At 44.2% G+C, this 9,765-nt stretch overlaps 1 protein-coding gene across 1 annotated transcript; it reads right to left on the bottom strand.

Annotated features, from left to right (window-relative positions):
* Positions 1–1,853: 1,853 nt before the first annotated feature.
* Positions 1,854–8,675, bottom strand: LOC109481841 (gigasin-6-like). The gene is made up of 6 exons (XM_019784461.1): positions 8,051–8,675; positions 6,539–6,814; positions 6,161–6,264; positions 3,944–4,105; positions 2,637–2,801; positions 1,854–2,101 (listed from the first exon to the last, which is right to left on the bottom strand). The coding sequence occupies exons 1-6, from the start codon at positions 8,527–8,529 to the stop codon at positions 1,995–1,997; spliced, it is 1,293 nt and encodes a 430-aa protein (XP_019640020.1). The 5' UTR covers positions 8,530–8,675; the 3' UTR covers positions 1,854–1,994.
* Positions 8,676–9,765: the final 1,090 nt, after the last annotated feature.

Raw genomic sequence — 9,765 nt, 5'->3', positions numbered from 1 at the left:
TGCTTGAGTAACTGCTTTTTGGCGTAGGCTTGTCATTACTTAACAACCAAGGACCAATTAATAAACCATGACATTCGACTAAACAAGAGTGTGGTGTATTTTTTTGCAGTTCAACATTGACTATAACTCACCATTTTCCTCCCATCTAAGATTACATTAAACACAGACATTCAAGTCAGTTCCTATTCTATTCCACAGCTCAAACTGTTTATGGAACGAAAGACAAAGAAAATGACAAAGCAAAACAGACATGTTTATTTTAATTCTTTTTAACGATAATGTATAATTTTGTATATCTTATATGGTACATACAGTCTACTTCACTAATAAAACACTGACAAACGTGTGACAACAGAATATAGAAACTACATAATGTGCTAAGTATGCGAAAAGCAAAATATACATGTTAGTGTATATCCCCATATTACCAACGTGTGGTGCACTACTTGCAACAAGTTCGCGATCTGTGTTGTCCTCAATGGCAGTGCTTAATCTGTGAAAGATTGGTTTGTTGTCTTGGCCTGAATTAACATGTAAAGAAGTCACGTAACCCTCTGGGGTTTTGGAGAAGATGATTTTGAACCCCTGAATGTACCACAACGGTCCAGTAAAAATCACCCTCATGACGTGTTCTTGTAACAAGCCTGGTTGTAGATGCCCAGTTCCGAACATTCCGTATCGGAACCGCAGACTAGAAGAGGCGGGGTCCAGGTGAACGGTGAAGTTCCCGAGGGCGGGACTGTGGTAGACGCCGGCGTACTTCCGCAGGGGGTCTGAGGCAGTGTCTGTCGCTGCAGTCTGGTGGATTCCGCTAGTCGTCTCTCTTGAGCGGCGCGAACTGCCACCCGAATCTGAGCCAAATGCTGGTAGAAACAAAAGAATGAGATCTTTAGCACCGTATCATTCAGTACTGTACATTAACGAAGGGCTATAAAAATGGCAAACTGTGCTTTGGTACATTCAAAGGTTATAGATTTTGTCAGTATAAATAATTTTTATAACTTTGACCCAATGCTGACGTCACACGTACATATGTAAATTTTTATGTAAACTAGAAAGGCCAATATTTGCTTTGGAGCAAATACAGCGATGGGTTCACCACATTTTACGACATGGCAGGGAAAGAATGAGAAACACAAGGGAAAACAATGATTTACATTGATATAACTATAATATGAAGTAACATACAACTAAAACAACAGTTGGATAGCTATTCCCTACTTTATTGGTTAGGATTTTTAATTGCATAATGCAAATTGTTGATTTTCAAAATAAATAAAAAAACGTCCATGCCCCGCATTCCAATGCTGGAGCAGGAAAGCTTGAAATACCTACCAAAACACTTGAATACAGACATACTGTCAGTATGGAAATGCTCTGTGCAGGTGTTAATCAAGTTAAATCCCAACAGCCAATCAGCAAGAAATGCTCTGTGCAGGTGGAAATGCTCTGTGCAGGTGTTCATCAAGTTAAATCCCAACAGCCAATCAGCAAGAAGTATAGAGGAAAGCTGCATGCCTATTGGTTGATGCCCTGCATTCCATTGTGATGACTCATGCCCAGACGTGGTAAACACGGCACACTAACACAGTAATACATTTGCTATAACACAGCCAAAAAAACTCAAATAAAACCATTCTAAAAGCCTGTATCACAAAAATTTAAAAACACGCCTAGGGGTATTTGCCCACTGTACCTCCATACCAAATTTCAGGACCTTAGGCCCTAAAATGAAGAAGCTGAATCCATTTAAAAAATGGCAGGAGAAGAAGAAGAAGGAGAAGAAACATCAGAAAAAGCAATATGGGTTCACCACCACTTCGTGGTGTGGTGAACCCATAATTAATGTCCTGGTAGACCGGGTCAGATAGCTGAGGAAGACTGAGTCAGTCAGTCGAAAATTCCGAGAAGAGTCCAATTTTCTTGAGTAAAAGAACAGTTCAACTTTCCACGTCTGCTTTTGTGGATGTCGAAGACATATGCGACCTACAGAACTACGGAAGGATTGCTACAAGTAGTACAGTCTTACCGGCATGAGATCCGGCGTGCCTTCTGTGTCTCTGTTGACAGATAGTAGAGGAGTTCAGCCATGGAATTTCTCCTGAAACAAGACGGAGTTTAAAGTCAGCCACCGTCAGAAGAAGGTACAGTCTCACTATTTTTAATATTACCTTCGCCTAGGATGTCATGTTTACAGTGACAATACTTTGGTGCGTTGTTTACACGGCTTGCTTGATTTGTGCAACTGTAGGCCACTACACACATACATATGCAAATTTAGATAATTGAGTTAGGACCGTGCATCGATGTCTTGCTGAGGCAGGACAACCCCCTTCCCCTGGCCTGAACTTCGTCTCTACGTAAGTCCTACTATGATAGGATCCATGAAGTCAACATACCAGGCTGGTTTGTAATTCAAACAATAAATTTAAAACTTTTAATCAAAGAAATGCATTGATAGATGGAAAAGCTATATGTAAGGGACTTCCTTCAACTGTTGCGGCCAAAATTTGGAGTTGATTTAGAGGCTGAAATGTTTGGTTTTTTTCCAAATCAGAAAAAAGATGAAGCAGGAGAATCTGCGAACCAACAAATTAAATTGGTGTGGCCTAAGCCTGGTAAAGACTACTACATACCAAGTCCGAAGTCTGAGATGTAGTTATGAATGGACCAGTGCACGTCTGACTGGAACTGGGCGACTCCATTGCTGGCTGTGAAAATCCCGATGTTTTCAGACGGGAACAGCGTCAGTAGTGAGTTGTAGGAGGCCAGGGTACCTCCGTGCACCAGCCGCCTGTACCCTAGAGAACACAACAGGACAGAAGAAGGCATAAGTACAACAGAACAGCTGGTTCATCCAATGTGATTTCAAAGCAGCAAAACTGGAAAAAATCTGGTAAATTTGCTAAATCTGCTATAAAATTAGGTAATCTTTATGTTTTTGACACATACGTAAACTGCTTCACATTACTCATTAGCACATTTCAATCAGTATTTCATACTTGGGGCATTTAAAACTGCAGAAACAAGCCTCAAGATGAGTCCTCTTTTTTTCTGGGAGGTACCCTAAAAATCAGCCCAAGGCCCTTCCAATAACCGTTTTCCAACAGAAATTTTGTGAATTTTTGTTCCAAGAGGGTCAAAATACATTGGGATAATGTTGTTTCAACTCAGTATCATATAATGTAGATAAGCGACTAGAATATTGACTTTGAAAAACGGGGTTTCCAAGCCTAAAAAACTGCAATGAATGCCTTAAACACTCCACGAATGTATTTAGTGGTGTCTAAATATGATGTCTAACATGCTCGGGGTCTGGTCTCTTGTATATGGAGGGATTCCCGCTGGGTGGCGTTTTTGATGCGTTTGTTTCAGACTGTCTTAGCTTTCTGTGAAGGATGGACTGGATAGATATTCAAGCAGATGCTATGAGGTCCATATCACATTTCTACATCGTAAAGGAGGTTAGAGGGTTATGTTTTGGGAGCTGTACGCGTGTCTCTGTCCGTCTGTCTATCTGTCTGTAAACAGCATAACTCGAGGAAATGGAATAAGGCAGCGGAAAACAGTTCATACTGTCAATTTATGGCATGGCTTTGTACAGGTGTTAATTGAGTTTACCCAATCAAAACCCGACAGCAAATCAGCAAGAAGAATAGAGGAAAGCTGCATGCCTATTGGTTGCTTGCTTTGCATGCCATTCTGATGACTCATGCCGAAATATAGTAACACACTGCACATTTTCTATAACACAGCCAAAAAGCTCAAATAAAACTATTCTAAAAGCCTGTATCACAAAAATGAATTTGCCCCCTCAACCTTCATGCCACATTTCATGTTATTTGGCCCAAAAATGAAGGAGTTGAATCAATTTAAAGAAATGACAGGAGAAGGGGGAGAAGAAGAAGAAACACGAGGAAAAACAATGCCCAGAGTTGCCCACCCCTGTATGTCCCGGTGACCCAGCCCATGCTGTAGGCGGGGACAGTGTCGTCCACGGCCGAGTCTGGGCGGTAGCGGCCCTCGCGGGGGAAGGTCCCGGATGTGATGGCCATCTGAGGCGCATGCGTCTCCTGCAGCAGCCTCTTCCTCACCAGCCGCACACCTACGTAACAACCAAACAAGAAAAAAAGTTGTTTAAAGTTAGAACTTGTGGTCCAACACAAAAATTCTCTCACCTAGAGCTTTCGACCAGTCACTCTGGTCATCCTCAGTAGACTGACCCAGTGAGGCTTGCCACGTGGCTTCTTTAAAGTGTGACGTCAACACTAGGTCAAAGGTATCTGGAAGACGATATCGGCCCACGTCGCGGTTAAGACTTTTTGTGCTGGACCAAAAGTTCTTAGACTAACTTTAAACATGTAACTACCAACACAGATGAACTTTCATGATAGTATAAGAAAAAAAGGTACACTACAATATTTCTTATCTTTGCAAAACGTTGAACTTTATTCCAGCACAATTGCAGCTGACGCCACGTATCCGTAAAGTCTCGTGTGAATAGGGACACGTGTCTGTAACCGTAACAGCAGAGAGGCAAGTTGTTCTTGAATAAGGCTTTGGGTGCGACTTCTTTGGATTTTTTTTCAAATTCACGGCGTGTCTGGCAAAACTAGTCTGCGGAAGCAGGACGCTCCTACTCCTTAAGCAGAGGTTTGGATTCTGGCTTATTTTTGGCGTGTTTAGGCTTTTTTTATAGGTCTTTCTTCTTGGCACTGGTATCTTGCACTGGTATCTTTCGCTCCAGCATTTGGGCATTCCACTATACATGAAGAATCAATTTTTCAATAACACTTATTCAGGACAACAAATAACATGGTACGTACGTGGAATTAATTCGACCAATTACGCTTGAAATTTTCCCGACAACGCTTAACGTTGAATAAAAGCGGACGGCTACAATATTGTTAAAGGTGAATTAAAATGGTTTCACTACGCCTTATGAAAAAAGGCATGCAGATTCCTTTTGTATCGGCTTTGCAGGCACGCGGCGCGGCGGTAGCTAGCTATATTACACCAAACGACTGGGCTTGGTGCCAACGAGTTCCACTCTACAATCATAGTTCTTGGCGAAAATACGAGTTTTCAGTTTTAATTCTTGGTTAATAACTCTGGTACTTGAAGGCATGTACGTCTATTTCTTGTTCTTTACTGAGCTGGAATTATAGTTGGGACGTCCACCAGTTTAGTTTGAATCATAGTTTGAATATTTTTCGTCTGTCTTCCATTGACACCCACTATAGGTTTCTTTCTACTAGTATTTCCGTGACACTAGCACCTCTAGGCATGCAGATTCCTTGCTCTCTTAGTACGAGTCACGGCCGCTGATACTGCTACCTTACAACATCTGGCCCCAGTCAGTATGATTGCTATGCCCTAAGCACACATTTATCGGGTCTGTACTCTAGTGGTTTGAACCTGCGGGCATGTTAATTGTGGTGCCGGGCTGACAGAGTGTTTACGTGTGACGTGCATCACCAAAGCCTTACCGGAAACTTCGGCTCCCATCTGCCGCGACCTTCCACTTGAGCGCCGCTCCGGGGCGAGCCCGCGGCATGCTCTGTTCTCTGTGTGCGACTCGATTGCGCGGTGCTTACAAGGGGCATTCCTTCTTTACTCTCCAAGCAGAAGTTTGGGTTTTGGCTTATTTTTGGCGTGGTGAGAGGTTTTTTATCGGGTTTTCTTTTATGCACTGGTATCTTTTGGGTTGTTACTTGTGCAAAAAAAGGGAATGCCCGATAAAAAAAGGCAAAGTCGTCTTTTGACAAGTGGAATGTTGATGCGTGGCCAGGAAAATTTACCTTTTCCCATTGTCGAAGCCAAAACACATAATGCAGGTCTCTGTCTTGCAATTCGCATCTCCCAATCTACCATCCTATGTCATAGCTTGGATTTTGCCTGGATTCTGCTTTGCTAGTTTGAAATCTCCAAAAGTGGAAAGTTCAAAATTAAAGTGAGAAACAAATATGCCTGGGCACTTAGGCAGAAATTTAAATTTATTGATCTTCAACAGTTGACACTTTCGCGACTATTAAGCACGTACAAATAAAAATGAGGGGGTGCTGTAGATCTTTTTTTTTCTACAGAAGAAAAAGAAATCGCTTTTTACTGTAATTTGCCGGAGCCATCGAAGCACACGTACAGGGAACTATGGTCATACCTTCCGGAGTCTTCCCGCCCTTCAGGTGGAACCGCATCCACCTGGCCATGTCCCCCGTGGTGGAAACCACGCCCCCTGCCGACACACCCGCGTCCGTCACCGCCCTGCAGGTTGGGAGGGCAACAACAATGACGTCATCTTCAAACTAATGCCGCAGATTGTCTTAGCCGGCAGGCCTATTACAGCTGTCGATTCTCTTTGTCTTTTACTGACGAAAGAGATTGGGCAGCTAAAATTGTAGGAATCGGCCTAAAATGGAATGTAACTGGCCAGGGGAGTTTATAGCCGGCCATAGAGGGTCCAATTTGCCTGCAAAGGAGTCTGGTGGAGACTAGATTTCAAGGCTACAGAAAACCAAGTGACCTTGAGGAAACCTACCGTAACTGTTCTTGGTCCAGTGCCAGGGAAGCTCCCTGCAGCGGATCCACCAGGTACCCCTGTGCGAGGTTCCCCCGGCCCTCCCCCTCCTCCAGCACCGCCCGGGCCGTGTGCGTGTCCGCCATCCCCAGCGGACCCGTCAGGCGCTTGCGCAGGGCGTCAGCCCACGTGTCATTGGTCAGACGCTCGAGCACGTGACCGGCCAGACCGTACATAAGGTTACTGTAGGAGAACTCCGAGCGGAACGGCAGCCGCTCGTCGAAGTGCCGCACTCGACTTGGGGAAAAAGCAGAAATGTTCTCAAACACACGTGCATACACACAAAAAACAGTTACTCAAGCATCCATGTACTACTTTTCGTCAGTTCATACAATCGGAGTTTTCTCTCAGGTAACAGTATTGTTGAGAACGTTAATTGAGAATAGGTATGGCATTGATGTAATGAAACATTTACTTTTTTTTAATTACACATTCCAGATGTAACCCTCCATCATGGCTGACAATGCTTACGTCACAGTCACGTGAGTGCAAATACCGTGCAGAGCCCAGGGATGATGAGCATGTCGGCAGAACGTACTGCGCCAAACCCGTAATGTATTGTGTGCATGTATAGTGATGTTGTGTCGGAAAAGATATCGTCTGTATCTATATCTGTATAGTCGATATAACCACCTTTCGGCGTAACACACAACGTGTGTAACTCTGACGGGAAAAATTCTGATGCAACTTTGACCAAATCCAACGAAAACCGTCAACAATCGGGGGTATGCGTAGGCGCAGTACGTTCTGCCGACTTGCATGCTGTGGCGATCTAGTTCTTTCTCGTATTTTCTAGTATTATCAGGACTCCCTTGCCAGTTCTTAAATGCAAATTTCCAACCAAAGCTTGACCACGGGGTTAATATAACATCCCCAATCACCAAGAAAAATAAACACAGCCGTGAAAACGTGGCCCATTTCAACAGTCCGATCTCAGCGAGAGGAACGTTTCAAATCGGCCCGGCGCGTTGAGTGACGGCAGGGCGAGGTGTAAGACTATCTGCCGGTGTTTCCCGTCCAACACATGGTCTACATTAGCGGCCTGAGCCCGCTGTAAGCGGAGGCGTGATCAGGAAATCCGCCAGCGAATTCAATTTCGCCCTGCGGGAAGAGAACGGTCGAGTTCCTGACACTGAAACTTCACAGCCATCCATGTCCACAGAGTGGAGAAAATTTGCATGTGTACTACAGATAAGTGCGTTCTGGCCCATATATTTTCGTGAAAGACTTCGCTTCTGTTGTAACTTGCAACTGACACAAACGTGACACAACGATACAGTACATGGTTTTTGTTGGAATCACTCGATGGTGGTAATAGATGGCAATGCCAGTTCTTTGCTTCTAATCTTCTCCAGTTTATACATGGAAAGAATGCCATGCTCTTGTTTTGAAAGGTTGCAACTTTTAGGAGTTGAGCAGACATTTTGATTTCTGAGCTTGTTTTCAGGCTGATATATAATCATAAAAGCTCACCTTTCTAGCTGTTCGCCGGTTAGGTTCAATCCCATCAGCTGGAAGGGCGTGTATTCTTCCAGTCCGACCTTGTGGGCCAGAATGTCACGAAGACACAGGTCATGGGTTTGAAACCTGTCTGGCATCTCGAAGGTATCCCCGAGAATCTTCCTGACGGGAGTGTCCCAGCTGACGTTGTCTCTGTCGCCGAGAACGTGTGCGACAAGCGCGCTGGTGAACGCCTTGGTGAGCGATCCTATCGGAAAGAGGGTGTGCCTGTCCACGGGTAGATTGTGGCGGACGTCCCGAAGCCCGTACCACCGCGTCTCGGTGTCCGCGCCGTACACCACGGCCAGGGCCAGCCCGGGGATGCCCTTACAGTCCATGACTTCTTCCACGAACTTGTCGAGCTGTACGAAACCTTCGCATCCTCCGTTCGCCGTGCAAAAAAGCACCGCTACGCGGAATAATAACAGGAGAGCGGAGCGAGGCGTCCACATAGCTGGGCACGCGTCTTATCAGTGAAGCAAAGACCAGACGACTGGTGTCACTGATAACGCGCTATTACAGCGTGCTGCGGGTTAACTCTTCACGTAACGCCTGTCAACATTACATACCTCTTAAACAACGATATAATGGAGTAACGCACGTCTCCTGGTCAACTGATATACTGTGCAGTTACTACAGTAAGTTCTTACCGTATGAAACACAGAGGGATAGCGTTTGGTACTGAAGCGTTTTGAATAGGTTCTAGTTTGTGTTGAACCGTTTGGCCACAGCAAGTAATTTTTATGGTTGACATCAGCGCGCGCATTAATTTTCGCCTGATTTTGGGGGGTAAAAAAACAAGAAATTTTGTTGCCTTCTGACAGTGGTCAACATGCCGAAAATGGACAAAGATGTCTGTTGCCATGCCGGAAGGTGTATGGCAGATAACTATGAAGAGGAGACAAGAAAAGGCTCTGATTTAATGTTTTGTTTCTTACTTTGATGCAGTGATATGCGATATTCCCACTGAATCAAAAACATTTGTACAACAATTGAATCAAAATTTTAGAATGTAGGAACCTTGTTTTTTTCGGCCCGTCTTGTTTTTTTTAGCCCGCTCGCATTGGATTTGAAATCTGCCGAGGATATCATCCATAAAATTTACTTGCTGTGGCCTTATGATGATTCTCCAGGTATACTAGCATCTAAAGATGAAAGCGCTTTCACCGAGTAAAAATAGAGCTGCCGAACAACGATGAGTGGAACCCTGTTGAAACCAACAATGCATCCGCAGGTCCGATCATTATAAGACTGATTCACCACGTGAATGAAAGAATGAATGAGATGCAGTGCTTGATTGTAACCAATGGCGTCCAATCTTTAAATTCCACTCAGCATTGTTTGGCAGATCTATTTTTACTCGGTGAAGGCGCTTTCATAGATTTCTTATATATTAAGTTCTAAACCGTCTTAACCCAAGTCCCTATACGTTTGATCAAAAATGTTCGGTTATTTCTCGAAAGCTTGCGTCTTTTTCTTAAGTAAAATTTGTTACAGTAGGATGAGCTGAGATCAACAAAAAAGTCTACCTATCACCTCCCTAATGATATAGATGGAATAACCATAGCCTCCTTCGCAGTCTTGTTGGGCGTCGGCGTTATTTTTTCTCTGAGCGACGCGAGTAATATGCGGCCGCGAGGGACGATTTGCTGCCGAGGGAGTTTTTGCCATGGAGAGAAGGATTCGCG

Source organism: Branchiostoma belcheri, unplaced genomic scaffold (assembly GCF_001625305.1).
Source record: "Branchiostoma belcheri isolate BF01 breed outbred unplaced genomic scaffold, Haploidv18h27 scaffold58, whole genome shotgun sequence".
Classification (NCBI taxonomy): Eukaryota; Metazoa; Chordata; class Leptocardii; order Amphioxiformes; family Branchiostomatidae; genus Branchiostoma; species Branchiostoma belcheri.
This window is presented reverse-complemented; position numbering and strand designations above follow the sequence as displayed.

Bases quoted from the DNA above. Each gene is read 5' to 3' on its own strand.
- LOC109481841 (XM_019784461.1), bottom strand. From the start codon at position 8,529: ATGTGGACGCCTCGCTCCGCTCTCCTGTTATTATTCCGCGTAGCGGTG. The intron at 6,815-8,050 runs GTGAGCTTTTAT...TTTTTCCCCAAG, and splicing joins ACCGGCGAACAGCTAGAAAG to TCGAGTGCGGCACTTCGACG. The intron at 4,106-6,160 runs GTATGACCATAG...GTTGTTACGTAG, and splicing joins GGGCGGGAAGACTCCGGAAG to GTGTGCGGCTGGTGAGGAAG.